At 45.3% G+C, this 24202-nt stretch overlaps 1 protein-coding gene across 3 annotated transcripts in view; it reads right to left on the bottom strand.

Moving 5' to 3' along the window:
* Nucleotides 1-362: 362 nt before the first annotated feature.
* The window catches only part of CARMIL1 (capping protein regulator and myosin 1 linker 1), a 318749-nt gene continuing 294909 nt past the window's right edge, over nt 363-24202 (bottom strand). For 2 of the 3 annotated variants that reach the window (XM_040967705.1, XM_040967702.1), the window contains 6 exons: nt 22705-22817; nt 17759-18179; nt 15160-15241; nt 13194-13406; nt 11411-11551; nt 363-1412 (listed from right to left, as the gene is read on the bottom strand). In XM_040967705.1, coding sequence (XP_040823639.1) covers nt 1276-1412; nt 11411-11551; nt 13194-13406; nt 15160-15241; nt 17759-18179; nt 22705-22817 — 1107 coding nt within the window. In that variant the 3' untranslated portion in view covers nt 363-1275. The remainder of the gene's footprint in view (nt 1413-11410; nt 11552-13193; nt 13407-15159; nt 15242-17758; nt 18180-22704; nt 22818-24202) is intronic. The other variant, XM_040967704.1, reaches the window with a different exon arrangement.

Here is a 24202-nt window from a genome sequence, read left to right as displayed (position 1 = left end):
CCTCCCAGGGCTCTTCACTGGACAACCAAGCTCTATCAACTACTCAAATCACAGTTCTTCACTCCTGTGCAAATAGGATCTGGTTCAAACTTGAAATTCTTTACCTTTCTGAGTCAAATCTATATGTAAAGAATAATACATATTTTAATATAAAAATTTGTTTCTAAAATAAATTACTTTAAATATATAAATATATATCTACACATATGTATATAATGAATAAGGAAATTACAGTTTTGAAAGTAATGGTTCCCAGCGTGATCATCTGACATTGTGAATATTCTTCATCTTAGAGAGGAAACAAAAAATCAAAGCTCACCACTACAAAAAAAAAAAAGCAACTTGGACAAAGTCAAAAATCCACTTGTAAAATCATTTTATTGGTATAAATATACATATGAATAAAATACCTTCAGTCTGTAATGTAAGTGAATATTTGTGAAATGACTTATAAAGAGTAGTATTTTGATTCTTTTTACAGGTGTCAAAGTATTCTCTGAAAATCACACATTAAAAGCTAATATGCAGACAGAAATTAAAGGCCTCCAAAAACATGAATATTCATAAAATCTCAAACCAATCAACTATATACATTCATCTGGGCAGGTGGTAGAATCAGCCGCAGGCCTCTCTGTTCTCAGCTGTGCTCGTTGATGGTATGCAAGTGTTACCCACCTAGTACTAAATGTACAATTCCACATCAGGAAGGAAGAAGTTCCCCATGGGAGAATGTAAAAACCATGCCCAAGATCTAATATATATACTTTATACAAATTATTTATTAGTGTGCTCTGTTAGTATAATTACAATGTGCAATTGCATACATCAAGAATAAATTGCTATATCGCGTTGTGTGCAGATCTGACACAAGCACATTCAGCAACTCCCCACAGTAGGCTGGATGGTGTCACTTGTGTGTGTCCAATCAGGTTGTGTACCTCCCCAAACCCATCCTGCAGGACCATCTGTAGCTGCCTCAGAGAAATTCAAGTAGGGCCCGTGGAATCATTGCTGGCTTTCATTGAAGGCATAAGAAGGAATGTCTAGAAATCAAGTATCAAATGCTAAGGGCTGGATGAAGACCAAACAAATGTGCTTTGAACACCAAGAAATAGGGATTTTTCTCTATATTTAAAAAAAAGTGGGGTAGAAGGGGCAAAGAAAGGAGAGCTTCAAGCACCAAGAGAAGAGTGTCTGGGAAGAAGAGGCGTTGCCCTGTTCCTCTCTGCTGGCAACCCAGGCGCCCTGCCCGGGGAGGTCTGTGCAGGGCGGCCCTTACACAAAGATGAACTCTTTCTCTGCTTCTTCTCCGGAGTCACTGGACTTGCTGCCATGACGGCCGTCTCGGCTGGAGGGCCGCTGCTTTGGCTGTTGATGTTCCTGGGGCTGCTGGCCCCAGCTTCTCCTTGACACTGGAACAGAAAGGGAAGGAGGTAGCACAGTTTATTTCTGTAATGCGGATGGCTTGACCGACATGGAGCTGACTGCGGGAACCCCATGAACCAAGTGTGGGAGGCTGGACTGCACTTTCTCAGAAACCCACTTACTGTTAGATTCCTGCCCTGAAAATGGACCAACAAAGACAAGGACAGAGCCAGCAAACACACATACAGATGCAGTCTATGACAAGGTGAGCCTCTCATAGACGTGGCTGAGGATCTGAGGCTGGGGACCCCAGAAGACCAGGCCGGTGGGGAAGCAGAGAAAGAGATGGAAGGCAGGACGGGCACTCGGATACCACTTGCCATTCCCTGGCTGCTGCTCACTACTCACGCTTGGGCAGATGCAGATGTGAGCAGGTGTGTGGGGGCTGGGCAGATATCCCTGTCAATGCCTTCTGCACATGAAGTTGGTCATCACTGCTTTAGGGTAGGGCATCAGGACCGACCCCAGGAATAGGTCAGGCCTTTCTGCTTCTCAAACAGTCCACTCTCTAGGAAACACATACTTTGAAGTCTTGTGTCTGTGCCTTACATACCACTTATGGCACTTTCCAACCATCTGGCACCACTTTTCAGGTAAGCATTACCACTGCAGTTGCCTATTCTGATGAGAGATCAACAGGAAGACTCGAGTGGGACCTTTTAAGCAATGATGTGAGACTCCCTGCTGGAACTGGGCCTCTACCACATCAGACACGTTGTTTTACTGTTGCTCAGCCTCACAAGTGCCTCATGAGGCAGGTTTTCTAAAACTCGGGTCCAGGATACAAAGCTGATGTGATTCTCAAAACCGCTGTTCTTGGCAACTAGATCATGGCTTCCCTGCTGGGAGACCTGGGGCAGATGCTGGGATGCTCTTTTCCAGCCTGATGATTCAGGGTGATTAAACATGGCTCACTTTTGTCTATTGTATAGACACCACTTGAGCGAAAAATACCACATCCACATCCACATCCGCTCTGTGGTGGGAAGACTGTAGCAACCTCAGCACTCAGAAGTTCCAAGGATTCAGCCAGGAATGTAGCCCTAAGTCCTGGCAAGTTGCAGGCATCTTCTGATGCGTCGAGGCACTCTGACTTGGGCAGCACGCTCAGAACCTCACCTCGCCAGGAGCTGACTACTTAACTGTGCAGCCCACTGGAATGTTTTAAAGGGAGACCTCATTAATCACAATGGTCAAAAAGCAAACCTCACAAAGTAATTCTCTCTGTTAATTCAGGGGCTACCGGGACCAGATTCAGAATTCTAGACAATAAAGATTTGAACCTCCAGTTAGGGCATTAAACTGAAATTAGGCACAAAGCTCACCATAATGGTTTTAAGTTTTCATTCTTTTTTGCCAAACAGCCTTGAGCTAAACCTCTGATGGGGGTGGAAGGGAGCAAAACACACATAGAAATAATTTGGGGAACTGGCAAAGTGACACAGCAAGCCAGCCCTCCACCTGACAGACTCGGTTGCTCCACTTCTGAATGAGCTCCCTGCTGACAGCATCAGAGCACAGCGTTTCAGCTCAGGCCCTTCAGCCCCTGCACACGTGGGAGGCCTGGAGGAAGCTTTTGGCTGCCAGCTTTGGATTGTCCAGCTCTGGACACTGAAACCATTTGGGGAATGAACACCCCTTTCACACTCACACTCCTCTCACTCTCACACTCACTCTCCTCTCACACAGTCACACTCACACTCCTCTCAGACACACTCCACTCACACTCACACCCTATTTACACTCACTGCACTCCACTCACACTGGCACTCCACTCTCGCACTCCATATCACACTCCAGTCACACTCACACTCCACTCACACTGGCACTCCACTCTCACTCGCACTCTACTCATATCACACTCCACTCACACTCCACTTACACTCACACTCCACTCACACTGGCATTCCACTCTCACTCACACTCCACTTACATCACACTCCACTCTCACTAGTACTCCACTCTCACTCACTCTACTCGCACTCCACTCGCACATTCTTCATGCTCACACTCTACTCGCACTCCACTCATCCTCACATTCACACTCCAATCTCACTCGCACTCCACTCACACTCATACCCTCCACTAACACTCCACTCTCACTCGCACTCCACTTACAGTCCACTCACACTCATACACTCCACTCACTCCACTCATACTTGCACTCCACTCACACTCCACTAATGCACTCCACTCGTACTGACACTCGCACTCTCATTCCACTCACTCGCACTCCACTCACACTACTCATATCACACTCCACTCACACTCCACTCACCTCACACTCCACTCACATGAGCATGAGTTTTGTGAGTTTGAGTGGAATTATGAGTGGAGTGGGATTGTGAGTATGAGTGGAGTGTATGAGTGGAGTGTATGAATGGAGTGAGAGTGAGTGGAGTGAGTTGTCAGTGTGAGTGGAGTGCAAATGGAGTGTGAGTATGTGTGTGACACTCTACTCAACGTGGTTGGCTTTGGTTTTTTTTTTTTTTTTTGCTCTCTAGCAACAGCCAAAAATGCTTTCTCTTTTGTCTGAGACATTTTAAAATAAAAAAACTTTTTTAAAAAACATAATTCTTATTTTAAATGTCAGTTAAAAATATCAAGTATGCTTGTTTCATTAGTTCTTTGAAATCTGTGGGTATGCTAGGGTTTTTTTTTTTTTAAAGATTTATTTACTTTTATTGGAAAAATCAAATTTACAGAAAAAAAGGAGATGGGAAAATTCTCCATGCCCTAGTTCACTCCCCAAAAGGCCAAATAGCCAGAACTGAGTCAATCTGAAGTCAGAAGCTCAATCTGAAATCAGAAGCTAGAAGCTCCTCAGGGTCTCCCGTGCAGGTGTAGGATCCCAAGGCCTTGGGCCGTCCCCCACTACTGTCCCAGGCCACAGGCAGGAGGCCAGATGGGAAATGGGGTGGCCAGAACATCATCAGTAGCCATATGGGATACTGGTGCTTGCAGGAGAGATCAGCCAATTGAATCAACATGCCACCCCCAAATAGGGTAAGTTTAGAGAAGATAAAAGAAATCTATAAATACTCCTGCTTCCTATACATCTCAGGTCTAAAGCTTGTTCTATGTTGATGCGACACAGTATGGCCGAAAAAATAAGGAAATTTCTGTCATCCAATACATTTATGTCATAGATTAAATACTGTGATGATCTATGGTCATGATAGCAAGTATGGCTGCTATTCAGAGAAACCCATCCTAGGAATCTTCCAGCAAAGAGAAAGCTGTCCTCCTGCCAGCAAGTATTGGTTCTTGCTGGTCACTGATCCTGGGGGATAGAGGACATGGTAGCCAGGGGACAGGAGACTGAGGGGCGTGGAACAGGGAAGATGCAGCAGTTACGTGTCCATGCTCTGATTTCTACACTGGTGACACAAAACCTGCAATTGATCTGACATGGATTAACCAGCTGTTCCTCTGAGAAAGCTGTGGAAACATTTCCCCCTGGTGGTGACACTAAAATTTCAGGCCAACTACAATCACCTGCCCCACTGTACAGGTGCATGTGAAAATGTTGACATCGCCTTAGTGTTGCATGTAGCCACAACTCATGGGCTAAAAAACTGAAGCATGATCAGAACTGGCTATCGAGTCACTCAACGTGGTGAATCGGAACTGCAGCCCTGGGTCTCCCAGCTTCTAGCCCTTTTAACCCTGTGCAGGCAACTTTGCAGGGGAGAGCTCTCTGGCTTCTGATGGTTTTCTAGGTTGTAACAGCATCTCACTGGATGCACAGAATAAAGAAGCTAATTACAACTACACTGAAGTAGGCTTGGCTAGGCTTCCATTCAAGAATGATTTAAGCAGAGTTTGCTTGAAAATTTTGACTTTTTACTAATTCGTTTCATCTCAACCTCCTGTTAAACAGCTTCATTGAAGGCTTAATTTTATCCAGGGGGAAAGAAGTCTTAACATCAGGTTCTTTTAATGTATTTCTTCAATGTCGGCATTTCTATAAATTATGATTACTAGAGTGTCTCCATCCTGCCAATACACATATCTGTTAATATCCCATGTGGCATTAAAACTGTGTAATAAGATACTCCAGCAAACAACAGGTGATTTATTCAACACAAACACTCCCCTGCATATTCATATCCTGTCTATATTGGCAATAATTCACTCACAGAGGCTCCAAGATGAAACCTGTCACTCTTGAAGATGATTTGCTTTTGTATATGCATACATGCAAATGTGTCTATGGTAATTAAAAACCCTCTGAAACACACATGTGAACTCTGAATTAGAGATTCATCACAACATTTGAGATTTTTCTCGCTGTAACTTCCACAGATATCCACATTTTTCCCAATCAGCACATGACAGTGATCTTAAAATATCCGTGGTTGGCTTTCGGGGTTTTTTTTTTTTTTGCTTTCTAGCAACAGCCAAAAATGCCAACCAACTGCTACATTTCTTGTGCAGAATTCATCAAAGGGAAGTGGGACCTGGACCTGGTAGAGAGTGTTGAACAGAGCACTGACTTACAGATAGCAACTCACAGCCAATTGCTGTGGGTTGATGGTGGGAGAAGCAGGTGACACATAAAAGGAATCTTAGAATCCGAGGCCCTGTGCACAGAAGGCCCACCACAACACACAACACCAAAAGCATCTATTTTCTTCAAGAAAATAGCATGGGGGGAAGGAGAGAGAGGAATTCCTACACCTAGAAAACTATCATGGAAAAAAATTTTTTAAATAAAAATTCAAAAAAAAAGATAGCATAGGGCTCAAAGCATCACAGCTTGCAATTCAATGAAGAGAGAAAACAATAATGAAATGCAAAAGATGCAAATACAAACACTTCCAGTGAAAGAAATGGGGCACTGTACCTGTCAAATCAATATTTAAATACACACAATTAAACATAATCATCATGATAAAAATACACAGCATGCTTTGAGAACAATAGCCTGTTTGTTTCATGAATACATCATTTAGAAAATCTAAAAAATGGTTTCAGTATAAATAAAGCCGCTCAGAGAGACTTTAAGGAAAATCCACATGTTGATGTAAGTAATTGCTCTGCTAAATGCTGGGTTTTTTTTTAACTGAGAACTATTCAGAAATCAAACTGCTATGGCGTTCTCAAAGATGAAATCAAAGTGCTAGAATTGGCACCAACAAAACAAAAGTAAAATATTAGACATAAAATCACTTTAATTGAAACTCTTGTTGGTAATAGAAGAAGTCAAAGCGGAAAAGCAAATATAAGATGGTCCTATTTAATTCCACCAACATTTGCTACAGCCCATCACAAGGGAGGATTTCAGCTAATGGGGTCATGGGAAAATCTGAGACAGATACAGAATTAGTCCTTCTTGCTTTTCTGTGATCTGGGCTGGTGTGTTTATCCTCTTTTTACCATGACTCAAAGCCTTACTGGGTGATCAGTGTTGTAACAAGCGTGTGTGTGTTTTCAGCAGTTCTGAGAAGGGACACTGCCTTAGAGGTGTTCTGTCAGCAACCAAGTGGCCTAAGTCAATGGGTACAATCATCAAATGTCAATTTCTAGGTTCTAGAATCTTGTACAAAATCTTGGATGTCCTAACAAAAAAAAAGGTTCTGACTCGATACATTCAAGAATAAATGTGGGCCCGGCGCGGTGGCGCAAGTGGTTAAGGTCCTCGCCTGGCACGCCCGGGATCCCATATGGGCGCCGGTTCTAATCCCGGCAGCCCCACTTCCCTTCCAGCTCCCTGCCTGTGGCCTGGGAAAGCAGTCGAGGACGGCCCAATGCTTTGGGACCCTGCACCCGGGTGGGAGACCCAGAAGAGGCTCCTGGCTTCGGATCGGCATAGCATCGGCCGTTGCGCTCACTTGGGGAGTGAATCATCGGGCGGAAGATCTTCCTCTCTGTCTCTCCTCTCTGCATATTCGCCTTTCCAATAAAAATTTAAAAAAATCTTTAAAAAAAACAAAAGAATAAATGTAACTTTCCCAGGATTGAAGATAATGGAGATTTTTCTTGGCAATATCAGAGAAAATGTCTTACAGAGAGAAAAGCAGTTATAACTGTGTGTGCAAACGACCCTACCATGTGAGAAGTCCTTCAAAAGAACCAAGTGTTATCAGTTTCCCCTCGGCTGATGTGACTGGCTCACACACCTGCGGCCTTGGCTTCCTGCTGCAGTTGGTGTCCAGATCAGCACCTCATCATCTAACTGGCTTGTACTCCAACAGCAGGCAAGAGAGGGCAGAGTGGTCATCCAGTGGTTGAGAAGGCAGGCTGAATATAACGTCCCTGGTGATTAGCTGGTAAATGCCTCCCTGTGTTTTAACTCCACAGCAAGAAAAGTTTCTCAGAGACAACTCTGTCTTGAGGTATTCTAACTCTTGGGGCTGTTAAGTCTTGAGGCAGATCACTAGACGTTCTCTAACACATGTCCAAATATGAGAACAGCTGTTTCCTTTTGCAATGAAGATTATTTATCCCTACAATAAGTTTACATCCATTAACTTGTCTTCCGAATACTTTCTTAGGAAGGAGTGAGGGGCATGGAGTTAAAACCAGAATGCTGTGCCACTCACCTAGACCCACGGAAGTCTAAACATACTTGCCTTAAACCCGATCAGGTCTTAGACGAAGAATCTCATTCCAAGGGCAAGAACCCTTTACGGATAGTTTATAGATTGGAATGCTTGATTCTTCTCTCTTTGAATGAACTCTCAAGCCACGTTTATTAAAACCTGATGAGCAGGGAGAGGACGAGTTCGCTAGTCTCAAAAAAGACATTTCCTCTGATTTAGCAATGCTGGCTCCAAAAAATCTCCAATTGGAAATCACAACTGTTTTTAAATTTCTCTCTTTGTTTCCTAGGATTTTTCTTAACAGAGTATCCTAAAACTTGTTACAGTGGCAAACTGAAGACAGTGTCCATGGAGAAACTGCTGGGAAATGCAGTAAAACTGTTCCTGAATGGTACTTTCCTTTCTTATCAAAAAGTTCCTGAAATGTCCACTCAAAGATCACAGGTACATCCCAAAGTCTGCATTTAGTCAGAAGTTTTTCATTACTCCTTTCTAGAAGAGTGGAAAGTGCTTACGCTCTAGGGGGATAAACTCTGTTCTCTGACAAGTATGGAATCCAGTGCTTACAGAAAGCAAAACAGAAGAATGAAAATATAAAAGGAAGAATAGGCAGCATGACCCCAAATACAAAAATACACCTTTCTGCTGATCTCAAAGTTTGAAAGAACAAGTCACTGAAGTAACTTGATCCTTCTCATGAGAATTTTTCTAAGTTTAGACTTTTAAGTCAATTTTTTTTTTTTTTTGGTCTCAAATGGAAGGACCATCACATTGCCATTCAGAAGAAAACAAAATCCCAACAGAACAAAAACAGCTCCCCTAACTCTGCAGGATGCTTGATCCATGACTCAGCCCATGACAGAAGTTTCTCAATTAAAGTTTGTTTTTGTTAGTGCCAGTTCATAAGCGTTGGGTCAGCGAGGGATGAAAATCGAAGGCTCTAACCATTTGTTGGCTGTGACTTCCTGTGCCCAACTGCATTCACTTCCTCTTCTGCAATGGCGGGGTACAGTTCTGAAGATCTTTTCCCTCCACTGGAAGGCTTGCAACTGCCATGATCTGAATGTCTTTTGTAATAATCTCCTCTTTGCACTACTGAGGAAAATGGATTCATTTTACCCTTTAGATTAGCAGATACAAAGTGTTGACAATGTTTGAAAATACCTCTATGAAAAATTAAAAATCAGCTCGCCCTTCCCCACTTAAGATTCAAGGAATCTACAGTGTCGGTCCTTGGCAAATACACCGTTACCTACAGAACTCAACAGCCAACATCATGGGAACTTCATGCAACATGAGGTGAGCTCCGAGTCTGCCCCCAAAAGGTACTAACACAAAGGCCTAGTGTTACCACTTGGATTCCATGATGGACGAAAGACACATCACATTCACTGTGTAACCACCTACAAGAACAGAATCATTTACCTGTTTCAAAAATGAGTTGGGCACGCTAGTCCAAGGGAAGCACAGAAGAACAAGGGAAGGAAGTCACCAGCATGAATAACAAACAAGAAAACAGGAGTGAAGACAAGTGGAAAAGTTTCCAACGACACCGATGGGGCTCCAAGGCAGCTAGCACTGGAGGGTTACCTTAGCACACAGAAATTGGAAAAAGTTCAAGCCTGACTACCCAGGACGTTTACAAGCTATTCTCGGCCCTCCTATCTCCATCTTCCATTCAATGGAAATGCTCCATCAGCACGATCCCTGTGGTTAGCTTATCCAGGATCCCAAATGGGCAACGATGCTGTTTCCAGGGCTGCTGTCCTCATCCTCCAGCTGGAGAGAAGGGGGGTGAACCTTCGCTAACATCTGCTCCTCCGGTACCAAGGAAGAGACTCCGACACGTACTGGTGAAACCCTGAAATGTTTGAATAAATGGCTCACTCTGTGTTCGACTTCCTGGGGGAGAACATGGAGATGTTTCCTGGCAGCACAGAGCCTCCCTGTGCTATCCAATACCTCACCCTTTGTTCCACGACACACATTCTCACCAGGGAGGCTGACAGTTGAGCTCCGGTTGTGTTTTCGTCATCTACAGACATTTAGGAAATGGAATTTCCCCCCAAAAAATGTTACAACAATTTTTACTCAACTTTCTGATCTTTATCAGCGTGTAAATCATAAAATGAACATTCCTACTCTAGCAGCTCCGTTCCTTTCTCTACCTCCCTCAATTTCTCTCCAACTGATGCTGTCAGGCATTTTCTAAGCTTCCTTGAAAATAAAGATGTCAGTTAGCAGTCCCCGAAGGAGAGCAAAGAAGGGTAGTGATGGGAGAAAGGTAAAATGTGGTAAAATCAGGGTGCTCGGGGGACGCCCACTTCGTCAGGCCACTCTGACCCAGTCCACGATGGTGCTTCCTTGGCACTCACTCTTCAGAGACCCGGGCTCCCACTACTCAGCTCTGTGATTATCTATTCCACGTGAAATGATCGGATACAAGACACCTGCCTGGCTTTGGCTTCTCCTCCTGATAACAGTGCATTATTAGTCTTTGCCAAAACCCCACCTCCATTTATCCTGTAGTCAAAAGGTGGGTGCAGTTTCTACCCATAAAACAAATCTGCAAATGGATCGAGAAAGCAGGCAATGTTATCAGATGGCCAAGCCACAGACACAGAACTCTGTGATACGAACTATACTCCTCCTATACTATACCTCCTGAACCCAACCCAAGTCTACCACCAATAAAGGAAAAGTAGGCCATGGTAGGAAGATGCCTGGGCTACTGAGGGCAAAGAATTCTAAAGCAGCAAACATCAAATGAAGAAGCACGCGAGTCCAGGCCATAGTCGAGAGCCACCTCAATTCAGGTGGTGACTTGGGTGACTCTAAAATGGAGGCTTGGAGATAGCTTTCACCTTACAGTTCCAGCACTTGAAAATCAACGGAGCATTAAAAGCAAAGGGGAAGGTGAGTGAGAGAAATGGCATTGAAGCAGAGGCCACCAAACCACATCCCATCTCTGATGATACCTAGCAGCCATTCAGTGCATTCCAGGGGACCATCTGCCTTGTGGGAGCACAGCAGTGTGATAATGTGCTAGCGGTGTCCACGCAGGACCAGCACCTTTAATAAAGAGCATGTGTGATCCTCAGGCTAGAGGCAGGGCTGCCCAGCAGGATCTCTCTGGTTTGGGATTTATGGCCACCAGAGGTTGCTGCTCTGAGAAACAATGACCTCTAGAAGACTGTAGGTGGCACCAACAGGTCCCGAACTCATGAGGAGCTGCAGTCATGCTGCAAACAGGTTCTAGAGCGTCTACTAATTACCCATTCATTCCTCATTAAGATATAATGTTACCAATAATACTGGATCAAGTTTCCAACCTAACAAATATCCCTGTTTCAAAAATATAATCCAAGAGATGTGGCTGAAGCTCCGAGTTAAAGTGCTTTCTTCGGGAGGAGCAGACACAGGGGAAAGCTCCTTACCTTCCTGGGAAAACGTCCTGGGGCTGGGCTGGGGGCTACTCTGGCCATCTCTCTCCTTGTCTGAAGGAACTTTTTTCAGGACAGGTGGAAGTAGAGCAACTTTAGGGGAGCTGGGGCCAGATGGAGAGTCTGGGATGTCCTCTATGGAGAGACAAACACACAAATCAAGCAAGTCCACAAACTGGATTGTCCGATCAGTAACCAGGCAAGCCTTTCAAAACAAATGAGTCAGTGAACAGCACACACACAGAAAGCATTATAAAGCAGTTTGGACCAAAATCAGTTTTTTGTGTGTCTGCTCTGTGAAGTCACATCCACAGGAAGAAAAACAAAAAAATCAAATGCTTAGAAAAGGTTAAAATCTGCACAGATGTGACTCAATCCTGCAGACACAGAATTTCAATGAGCTGATAATTTAACAGACTGCAAATGAATCCCATGCTATTCTTCCTCAAACACAAAAGCTTCCTGATTTTCTTAAAACAGGCAATATTTACACCCCACCACCAAGGCTTACTTGTTGCTGAAACCAGTAAAGTAGTCCCAATGTATGTGCATACACACGAACGGGCATGCCCGTAGCCAGGTGCATGCGCCGGACAACACGGTGAGATAGCTCAGAATAATGGGGAAGCCCATGGACTCTTGGACATGAGTTTGGTGATCACGAAGAGGTTAAATGACCCACCAGGCCAAGACACAAAATGGCAAAAGGACCACAATTCTAGTCTCCCAATTCCACTCTAGTTCTCAAGTGAGCATGTGTGCCTGCACGTGTCCCCAGCCTCTTACTTCCTACGTGAGTCTCCCACTTCCTTGAGCACATAAGCAGGTGCTATGGGTTGAGCAGAACTTGACTCCTCCAACTCACACATACATGGAAACCTCTAAAAGTCTTAACAGATTGATACCAACACTTGATGAAGAGAGTTATCTAATCATGACTTCTAATACGTGGACCTGGTGGGAGTCTAGGCTTCTGGGGGCATGTGCTCAGATGGCAGTTGTCACAAGAGAGCGACCTTGCTTCATGTGTGTGTGTGTGTGTGTGAGTGAGAGAGAGAAAGAGTGTGTGTGTGAACACACGCACATGCACTCCTACCTCTACTTGCTCCACTCCTGCCAGCCTCCACCAGGTGCCAGATACTGGGCCACCTAATCCTGATCTGGGAACTTCCAAATTCTAAGTCAAAACAAATCACTTCCTTTCCAGGAAGCTCCTCACAGGCACTTTAATTAACAAAAAACTAATACAGCAAGGACATTACAAGGCATCATGACTTTGATCATCTCTCAGAGCGGTGGCGGAGAGGAAAATGGAGAGTATCTTTTAAATTCTCAATATCTATAAAGGCATTCTTTTGTTAGCACAGTTCTCAGTATGCTAAGAAGTATGCAATAAATGGAAATAGTAAACTAAAGGAAAAAATGCTTCATGCAACACAATGTTGGGAATTCAGATAGTTTCACATAATGCATAAGCAACTGGGGAACCAAAATGCAAACAGATGACAGATAATTTCTAAAAACTGTTTGCATACTTCAGATGATACTCTTTGCTGACGGAAATGCTAGAAGCAAACCTCCTCTGAAGGAGTTCATTGCTATGAATTTTTCCTCCATTGTGTTCCAATGCCTGAACTCTCCCTAGTCCTGCCACGAACATACTCTGTGGACACCAAGAAAATCTTGTGTGGTCCTCAATTTGTGAAAAAGTAAACAGAATCAATGAGTCCTAAGGAACTTCCTGCAACGATGAGTTCCCTGCGCTGAGAAGCCTTACCAGGCCGAGAGGAGCTCCTGGGTTTCTGCGGGATGGTGGGCCGCGCGACCAGGCTGGGCTTGGGCGACTGCAGTGGGGGCTGGTGGCTCGTCGGTGTGCCCGACAGGCTGCGAGACCTTGGGCCCATCTCCGCCCTGGGCTCGGCTCTCGGGTTCCTTTCCGGTGTTCCCAAACCGAAGCGGTTCTCTGGAAGACCTGGGTGCAGTTTAGGCACTAAAATGAAAATGGGTACAGAAAGCACATTTTCCCTTTAAAAACCAAACATCATGCTAATACTCTGAAGCTGGAAGTCTGTTCAAACAGCCATCATCAGGTCCAGCACGGTAGCCTAGTGGCTAAAGACCTCGCCTTGCATGCGCTGGGACCCCATATGGCTGCTAGTTCACATCCTGGCTGCTTCATTTGCATCTAGCTCCTGCTTGTGGTCTGGGAAAACAGCGGAGGATGGGCCAAAGCCTTGAGACCCTGTGCCCGCATGGGAGACCCAGAAGCAGCTCCTGACTCCAGGCATCAGATCAGCTCAGCTTTGGCCATTGTGGCCACTTGGGGAGTGAACCAGTGAATAGAAGATCTTTATCTCTCCTCTCTGTAAATCTGCCTTTCCAACTAAAAATTTAAAACCTTCTAAATAAATAATAAAACATTCATCCCCATTTGTCACTGCACCTATTAGCAACATGGAATTCTATGATCTTAGAATCAAAACGTGCTATAGAAGACTCACATTCCTTGTAGAAAGCCAATGAACTTGTGAGAGCATTTTGTTACATCATCTACCTATGCCAGAAATGGCCAATTTGGTCATTCCACAGTGTATGGCTCCATAGCCAGCTCTGAAGAGATGTACTGGTTTTTAAGAACTTCCCCAAAGTTACTGCTTTTTAAAAAAATCTTATATGAAAGACAGGGAGACAGATAGGCATAGTTCCCCATCTACTTGTTCACAGCTGGTGGGCCAAGCTGAAGCCAGCAGCCAGCGGCTCCAGCCAGATCTCCACCCTGGGTGACAGAGACATAAGTATTGGAGCTGTCACCTCCTGCCCCGCAGGCTGTGCACGAGCAGGAAGCTGGAACTGGGAGCAGAGCCAGGACTCAAACCCAGGGACTGCGATACAGAATGCAAGCGTCTTTCCCAGCACCTACGCTGAGGCATCACATACTTGCCCAGAACAGTGGACCTTCAATGCCTTTGCCTTCTTCCAATCTAGTCTCAGGCAGGGCTGTAACAAACTGCTCACCAGTACAGGCTAATTGCCCCTTTTCTGAAATGCTTGGGATCAGAGACATCTCGCATTTCAAATTTTTTTTTTTCAAAATTTGGGTATACATAATTAGATATAATGCAGTTGGGGTCCACACCTAGATACAAGATTCATTTATACTTCACACACACCTTAGACATACAGCCTGCAGGCAATTTTATGCAGTGTTTGGCTGGAAACCTGAAGTCAGGTACAAACATCCTAGAAGTGTTCAAAAAGGTTCAGACTTCAGAGAATTCTGTTTTGTCCCAGGGATGTTTAACCTGTGGTCAGCTAGGGCTCGGGCTGTAGGCTCCAAGCGAGGAGAGCTGTACTGAAGGTTGCAGGCTCGTGTCTCATGAGAAGAGTCCTAACCAGGCATCCCTCTGCCTACTTCCATCCATACCACCTCTTTCTGGCAACATTGAGCTGGCTACATGTGACTCATCGTCCAACTCTTTCTGCGTATGGATATGAAAACCAAGCACAGAGCTTCAAGCAGTAAAATGAAGGCCCTACACTCTGCACAAGTCATGTGAAGCTCTACCTCCCATAGGAAGTATTCTATTCTTTCGTAACACCTAAAAAGTCAGAGGGACAGAGAACACTGCACTGCCCACAGAGAAGCAGATGCAGACATAGATACACGTGTTGTCAAGCAGGAAGAGTCTCCTCTCTCAGACACAGGGTCAGAGTATTCCCTAGGAGGCCACGGCAGCACTCACCGGCCCCGGCTCCATCCAACCGCTCTGTGCTGCTGAAGGCTGGACTGGAAGGCTCCTGGCAGAAGGCGTCGTTTCCAAGTTTCTGAAAAATTCAAGCACCACCCCCCCAAAAGAGCAAGTTGACTTAGTGAAAAAGAAATGAAGCAGCTCATCTGTGGCCGATCAGCGGGCAGTGACTGTGTTCGATGTCCCCCCGGGGGCGGGAGGGGGGAGGACTGTGTACAGTCAGAGTTCTGAGAACGCAGGTGTGTTTTGGGGGTCCTACTGCTGGTGGAATGGCTGAGGTGGGAGGCATTCACCCTACTTCCTGGTCAGTGACCTCCACAGGGTCTGGAGCCACAGATGCTCCCTACAAGGAAGACACCTGTGCTCTACAAAGTTCGTACTCCCCTCTCCAGGTGGTCCCCAAAAATTCCATCTTCAAAGCAATAGAATCCTTTCTCGTGTCCATGTCCAACCTAGGAAATGAGGATCTTACTGACACCACGGCCGGACCCTGGGACATAGATCTATCACTTGGATGAGCAGGCAGGCCTGGATGAATTTTTAAAATTTGAGCTTCCGATGTAAAAATGTACATACACTTAATGCTGAACAGAGAGAGGATTCAGCTCTGACCCCAGCAGGAAGGAAAGGCCAAGCAAGAATGAGGTGTGTGGATACACGGCAGGAAAAAGGCCGCGGATTCCACTGGCACTGGCTGACAGCTGATCCACATCTATCTCCTGTTCGAAAAATTAAAGCTGGGTGCACAGCGGACCAGGAGGCCTGGAAATCCCCAAGGCGGTCTCCTGTCTCCTTGCAGCCTGCACATCCCTGCTCATCATCAACTTTCTCATGAACACAAACTGCAAACACCTGCTGTCCTTGCCTAGCGTTCAACCATTTCCAGTGACACTGGAAGGATGACAGAACACAGGTGAGCTCTGACTCTCTGTAGGCAGCCGATGTGATGGAAGGGAGCACATGTGGCCATTCACTACCTGTCACCCTCCTCTGTTTATAAGTGATAAGTGACACATCCTCCCACTCACAGTTCCCTTTCCTTAAATACAAGTCCATGGTGTAACTCAGAGGAAACATGATGTATATTTAATCAACCGCATACTCATCGCTGGGGCTCGGGTGACTACATTATAAAGAGTATAGTCCTGGCACCTCAGGTGTACATATGCAAACTAATTCTTGACAGACTTTTTTTTTTTTTTAATTATTCTGGTGTTCAGCACTTCAAGTGCTGAATTTTAGTGATGGCTGTTGCTTTAGACTGGCACTAGATGGCGCTAAGAGATCATTCACAAAGCCTTGACCAAATAACTGCTACGCTATAATGATTTTTATCAGTTTGATACATTAATATATCACAAAGTTCACAGAAACATTTACTCTGAAACTTCTCATCTTCCCATCAAAAAAGCAGGTGTCCATCACTGCCAGATACTGATTTAAAAAACAGCTCACATGACACAGAAATGTTCATTGTTAACAATTTGCAAAAAGAATCAAAATGTAAACAATGCTTTGGGTGCCTTCCTAATCCATGATTTGGGTGCAGTGTTTATTTGGAATTCTGGCCGGGAGAGGTGGCACCAGGCCCTCTTGTTGAATAAGCCGGATGTAGTTTCCCAGTCCCACCCCAGCTTCTGTAAGCAATCAGGCGAGATTAACCAGGGACTGCAGCTGGGGAATTGTTAAATAACATGAGTGCCAGGAGGAGACTCCCACCACCACAAATCAGGTGGGCTGAGGCATATAAGCAAGTGCTACCCGTTGTCTAGAAGTAATACAAAAGAGCCCTCTATACCCCATGTGTACTTCACTATGTAGTTTCTGAAAATCCAGAGTGGACTGCAGCAAACTCACTCTGACACCTTTTAGTGCAGTTTTTCCCTTCTAAGGGAGCCAGCAGCTTTGCACGAGCATTCTGGGTAGCAAATGCCCAGCAACTGAAACCCAAGTTACACATGGGTGTACTTAGCTTAATGACCATAATAAGGACATAATTCTGCAAGTACGTAAAGGAGAAAAGGGTAAAAAAAAAAAAAAAAAAAAAGACATTTTTAAAGGAAGATCCAGAATAAACAACACTCGATGTAAGATTTGGGGACTGAGCCAGGTTTAGCTATGAAGTTTGTTCAACTAGTCATTTAGTTCTAGCAGGATAGTCTGACTTGTTTTTCTGATTTTTAAAGCTGGAGTTTGGCAAGGGATTTTTTACTTTAGATTGGAAAAGGCAGTAAGTTATGAACTAACTGAAAAACGGAGTGTCTTCACATACTTAGAACCTGCCTCTACATCTTCCCGACTCACGCTGAGCTCTGCATCTGGATTCACCTGCCTCAGTCTCCCCCAGCTGGGCCCGCGGGCACACAGCAAGCACCCAGGCCGCTGGCATCCGGGCAAGCTGACCGATCAAAGAGCCAGGCGTGCCTGCACTGTCAGGGCTCCAGGCTGTTCTCTGCTTGAGAATTTTTTTTTCATTAGCTCACGGGTTTTTTTTGTTGTTGTTGTTGCTGTTTTAAACTTTTTCCCACCCACGGAGGCCAAACGGGACCACGGCAGAAACCAGGACACGCCAGCCGGAGGTCAGGGGACTTACCTTGGCCGAGGCAGCTCTCCTCTCCTGCTTGGCTTTCATCTCGGCCAGCAGCCCGCTGCCCATCACCTGCACGCCGTACCTCCGCCCGCCCTGCGGGCTGCTCTTGCTGTCGCTGCGCTCCGCCCTCGCTGTTTCTTCCCCTTGACCTTCTTCCAGGGAATCCGGGGTCTTGAGCTCTTCCGTCCGCTCTGGAGTGCCGTTGTGCTCCGCCGCCCTGGCGTCCTTCCTTGGGCTGTCCACCGCACTTCGGCCTGCCCCCTTGGGGGAGGAGGGCTCTTCCCCCATTAGCACGGTAGGAGGCCTTTCCGGTTTGGACCGGGATTTGATTAAATTGAGAAAGCCGCTTTTTCGAGAATCTCGCTTCTTCTTTTCATCGCCTTCACCAAGCTCATGGGACTCAGACCCTCTGCTTGACCATTTCCTGTATTATAAATTGAGACACGGGTTCTGTTGGTTCAACTGTAAATGCCTCGTCAAAATGTAAATGCTGCATAGATAACCACGACTTTGGGGGGGGGCAGCATTACCACACGGTGGGTTACTCCACTCCCCATATCAGAGCCCCAGTTTGAGTCCTACTGCTCCACTTCCAATCCAGCTCCCTGCTCACACACCTGGGAAAACAGGGAAAGGTGGGTGCTCGGACCCAAAACACTCCCATGGGCGATCCGGACTCCTGGTTTCAGCCTGAGCCAGTCCTAATAACAAACAGCTATTTGGGAAATGAACCAGGAGATGGAGGATCAATCTTATTTCCTTAACACAAAACACATTTTGAAAAGTTGATTTGAAGTTGTCACCACCTGTGACACCTGCAGCTTCCTGCTAATGCACTTCCTGGGATCCAGGCAGCAGTGATGGCTAAAGTACTTGGCATGCTGCTACCTCAAAGCAGAATCAAATGGAGTTCCGCGGGCTTGATTTGGGCTTGGTTTCACTTGGCTAAATTCCAGCTACTTCAGGCATGTGGGGAGTGAAGCAGTGCACTGCCTTTCCCTCTCTGCCTATCTCTGCCTTCCAGTGGGGGGGGGGGGACATCTGAGTCCCTGCCCTTGGAAAACAGCAGTGTGAAATATTATCATCTTAACCACCTGGAACAATCTGAAGGTGCTGGTTGTGGGACCGAGAATGAGGGAGAGGTTTTTATGTTTAAATGTGGAAGAACTTCCAACACAGCTGCTTTCCTTTGAGGCCTCTAGGAGCGACTGTCTTATTTAATCTGGAAGAGCCCCTATGAATCCTTACATAATTCTTGTGGAACTCTTAGGTAATTCTTAGCTAACTTTCACTGCCCCATCTAAAAACAGGATTTGGATTCTTGTTTAAGAATCCAAAGAAAGAGAACCACTGAAAGAGACAACAGAACGAAAAAAGGTCTGGTAGTTTTCAGAAAAATAATATTCTGAAACTAGGGGCACAGAAGGGGAGATGGAGTGAAATACACTAAGGGGTAGGCATCACACACAACCCCATTAGAGGCTGGCAGACTGAATGTCCACTAAAATCACAGAAAGGAAATAAAAGCACCCTGAACCCCATGCTTCCTAGCCAGCTCCCTGCTAATGATCATGGGAAAGCAGCACAGGATGGTCCAAGTGCTTGGGCACCTGCACCCTCATAGGAGACCCAGCTGGAGTTCCTGGCTCATGGACTCATTTCAGATCAGTCCTGTTCATTGTGGCCATTTGGGAAGTGAAATAGCAGGTAGGAGACTCTCTTTCCTTCTCTCTCTCTCTCTGTTTTTCTTTCTCTCCCTACTTTTTAAAAAATCTTTTTACTTTTGTTGGAAAGGTAGATACAGAAAGGAGGAGAGACAGAGAGGAAGATCTTCGGACCGCTGATTTACTCCCTAACCAGCCACAAAAGCTTGAGCTAAGCCAATCCGAAACCCAGGAGTCTCTTCCGGGTCTCCCAAGTGGGTGCAGGGTCTCAAGGCTTTGGACTGTCCTTGACTGCTCTCCCAGGACACAAGCAAGGGAGCTGGATGGGATGTACGACTGCCAGGATTAGAACCAGTGCCCATATGGGATCCTGGCACGAGCAAGGCAAGAATTTTAGGCACTACCACACTTGGGCCTCCCTACTTTTTCAATAAAATATTTTTACTTTGTGGGGTGGTACCATGTCTTACAGAGGAGAAAATACAAAAGCAAAACTTGGATGCCCAATAGCTATAAATGAAAACTGACTCTGTGGGTGTGAGAAAGTTGAACTTAAGCAGGAGACCAGGAACCAAGTTACTAGTGAGAAATGTGTCCAGGAAAATAACACTTAGAACACATGAACAAACTGAGAGGTTTATGCCTTTCCTGGAGACTCAGGGGAAAAGGCAGAAAGAGGAATGACAAAGAGCCAAGCAAGTGACAATGAGAACAATGATCGTCTCCAGTGAAAATTAAGCACAATATAGGAAAGGAAATGTCACCATGACACAGTTTAACAGCTGAGAACATGTGCAGCAAGGTAAAGAAAGTAACACTAACTATTGGGTCCCCTAGCTACTTGGATAACCTTAAAGATGAGTAAGGAAAACTCTGTGTGTGTGTGTGTGTGTGTGTGTGTGTGTGTGTGTGTGTGTGTGTGTGTGTGTGTCTACACATGCAGCAGAACAAGGCATAGGAACTATATTATCATCTATAGTAAGAAGTCAATAGTTACTACCAAGACCTTTTAAAAAAATATTAAAGAAGCATAAAATTAGGAAAATGCAAGGAAAACAAGCAACTAAAGGGATCAGGAAGTGGGAAAAGAAACAGGAATTCTACTTCTAGAAGCTAGGTAGAACATTTCACATGTTCAACCATAAACCTACACAACTTTGATTTTCAAACTTTCCTTGTAACCACCCTTCATGATTTTTCCCACTTCCTAGCCCTTTACAGATCAAACAACTCACAATCTTGTCATAATACAATTAAATAAACTGTCACAGTGTTAAATAGATTCCATCCTTATGTGATAAAAATGAAGGTGCCTGTCTTTGTGTGCATACTGGAATGCACAATATCTTTGCAGAACATGGATTTTTACGCCTTATAAAATTTACACAACTGCCACTGAGAGCCTAATAAAGAGGAAAGGAGCACCCATGGGAGCAGAAATCACATTACAGCAGGTTTAATACTATCCAAATCAAGTGCTCACAGCTCCTCACTAACTATAAACAAGAACCGACAACATTATTAGTAGTTTACATGAAAATGAGTTAAAATTGTCTTGATTCACTCAGCCATCAAGGAAGTCAGATCACTATTCTGGGTGTGTTAGACACGGAAGGTACAAAGAAAAGTAAGATCCACAGGAGCACTTCCTGGGCCCTTGGGCATTCCACTCCAAAAATAAGACATCAAAGCACACAATCAGAAGAGGCTTTCCACTTTTGCTCTGATGATGCTGGCATAACCTAAATCTTTTCCACTGGAAATACATCCATCTATTCCTTTGACTGTAAAAAAAAATTAAAAACTACACAAACTTTCAAAGCAGTCTGTGTGCCCTAACAGATGTGTGCAGAGGATTTAAAAAAGTATTAAGTTAGCAGTGGAGAAACAGCAATTAATTGGGAGGGAAAAGGTGCAGTCCTGGGGAAGCATAGAAGGATGGATAGCATTTGGGTTGGTTTCTGAAAGATAAGAGAACAGAACTGTGCAAAGTGTGGTATGCTAAGACTATAGTCAAACAAGACGAGTAATTGAGTCCTGAAGCTTACAGGACTCTGTAAGTTATACTGTTATGGATATAAAATGAAACTCACTCCCACGTCGCCATCCTGCTGTGGAAAGATAAGGCACATCAATCTATGGAGCAGCCTCTTCCTTCCCAGCCTGTTCCCTGCCCGCCTGTCCACAGCTCGTCAACAGGGTTTAGATTCATCTTTGCATTTGATATTGCAAGGTGAAGCACACTTTAGACATGCAAATCCCTGTTAAGAGTGTATTTGGGGATGGATCTGTATTTAAATGAGGATTAAATAACTCAGTTCAAATCACACTCAAAGACTGGGGGATTGAAGTTAAACAGCTGTTAGCATAAGGACCACTGAATTCCCTTCTGAGGAAACTCCATTTTGGGACGAAGAAAACTACTGAGAACCCCAAAGCCCCTTCTGCTACTCCACTGACATTCTGACAATGTCAAGTCAGGCCATTTTGCAATGGCTTGGGCTCCTTGTGCCCTCCAAATATATCAAATTGAAGACAAGGAGAATTTGCAAGTAATTTCAGCATATTCAAAGCTTACTGCCCAGTAATGCAGTCACCCAGATGACTGTGATAAGAGTTCTTAAAAAATTCCCAGAGGTGGCACATTTTGTTACTTGGCTTACAACAGTAGAGTATTTCTCAAGCTTGAACTTATCTTGGCATAATGTACAGGGCTTATTAAAATAGAGCTGCTGGATCTTACCTCCAGGGTCTTCGAATAAGGGGCATGAAAAATTAGATCTCTAACAAGTTCCGGATACCACAGCTGTTGATGGCCTAGGACTACATCTTGTAAATAATCAGAACAGCAAATCCACTAAAAATGTGATTACATATACTGTTTAATAGTAACTGTTAAAAATATATATGGGAAGGGTGAGCTCTATGGCATAATAGTTTATGCTGCAGCCTGCAGTGCCAGCATCCCATATGAGGCAGTGTTTCCAGAGATGGCTGATCACTTCAGATACTGCTCCGCGCTACTGTGCCTAGGAAAGCAACAGAAAATGGCCCAGCTACATGGGGACTTGCACCCAAGTGTGAGACTGAGAAGAAGCTCCTGGCTCCTAGCTCTCGGCCTGGCCCAACCACGGGTATTGCCAGCCATCAGGGGAGTGAACCAGCAGATGTAGATGTGTCTCTCTCCCTTTCTATCTGCAATGCTGTCTTTCAGATAAATCCGTGAGAAAGAGAAATGTAAATGCAAATTAAATGGTAGTGTTAGTCAAATGACAATGAACTCACTTGGAATCCATTTTGGTCACCTTCTTGGTGAAAAACTCATCTACACCTTCATCGACTCTCCCCATAAGACCGTTCTGGTCACCATCCTGGGGGACCACGCTGGCAGCACAGACCTGTGGACAAACAGGTACAACATTAACACGCATTCAGCTGAAGTCAGTGACCCAGTGCGTGGTGATGAGAGCCACTAGAGGAACGAGACTCTAGAGCAGGTCACCACGGGATCTGCCTGCACAGGAACCCTGCACACAGCTACCACACCACAGGAAGAACCATGTCGGCGTACAGGAGGAGCCAGGGCCTGAAGGAATCATGTCAATCAGGGCATGAGAGATGCACTGTGAGGTTGGCTACTCCAAAGGCAGAGAATGGCATCATGGGAAAGGGGAATGCATGGAAATGTGAAACGCATTGAGGCCTTAGAGCTGTAACTCCTGTAGCTATGTGCATGAGATGATCTGCTGCAGATGACATGAGGAAAATGCCAAAAATGGCCTCCTCCAGGGATGTGCCAAACTCCCTGCCCTTTCCTTTCTTGCTGGCTGGCATGGCCCTGAGTTCCAGCCATGAATACTGATCAGTCTAAGCCATGCCTTGTAATTCCATCCTCTCGTTCCTGACCGGCAGGCATGGGAATGGGTTACAAACCTGCTCACAGTCACACCAAGGGAACTGTGCAGAGGGGCATATGAGGAGGTTTCTCCAGGTGGGCAGAGTGTGTGGAGGTTGTGCCTGCGAAGGTCACACGCACACAGTGACAAAGCAGAGAGGGACAAAGTGCCGGGGTGCTCGCTCTGTGTTGCTGAATTGTAAACCAGTCCTGATGGTTCGTCAGGAAAACGTGTGTTTCTCATGGTTTCAAGTCAATTTCACTTGAGTCGTCCTTCAGCTGCCAGTGGAACATGTGCCAACTGCTACAACTGGCCTTGAATCTTGCACTGAAAAATAAAGAACTGACTCTGTGGAGGGGAGGGGACCACCGAAGCAGCAGCCCACTCCAGCCGGCACGTGACTCTAGGCCAGCATGGGGGATGGAGTACAGAGGGGTGAACTCGCAGCAGAGACAGTTGGCCAGGAGCTCAACTCAGAGAATGCTAAGGCAAATCACCCTCAGTGGAGAAACCAGCAACTGCAGAGCCCTTGAGGTGAGAATGGAAAGCACAGGGTTAGCCCAGAGGAAGCGTTAAGATTCCAGGCTAGCTGAATGACACACATCTCCGGGATCCACAGTACAACGATCATCACTGGCAAAGAAAATAACAATCCTTTTCTTTTTGGGTAAGTGAGGTGCCATGGGGATCCAGGAGCAGCCATCTAGCACACAATCAGTAAGTCATTTCTCAGGAGAAAAGCTGGTTGGGGCTGGCACTGTGGCACAGCAGGTGTCAGCATCCCTTCTGGGTCCAAGTTGGGAGTCCCAGCTGCTCCAGTTTTGATCCAATTCCTCCTGCCTAATGGATGCGGGAAAGCAGCAGAGGAGGGCCCAAGTCCTTGGGCT

The sequence above is a fragment of the Ochotona curzoniae genome, unplaced genomic scaffold (genome assembly GCF_017591425.1).
Source record: "Ochotona curzoniae isolate NIBS_2020 unplaced genomic scaffold, NIBS_Ocur_1.0 scaffold_461, whole genome shotgun sequence".
Taxonomy (NCBI): Eukaryota; Metazoa; Chordata; class Mammalia; order Lagomorpha; family Ochotonidae; genus Ochotona; species Ochotona curzoniae.
This window is presented reverse-complemented; position numbering and strand designations above follow the sequence as displayed.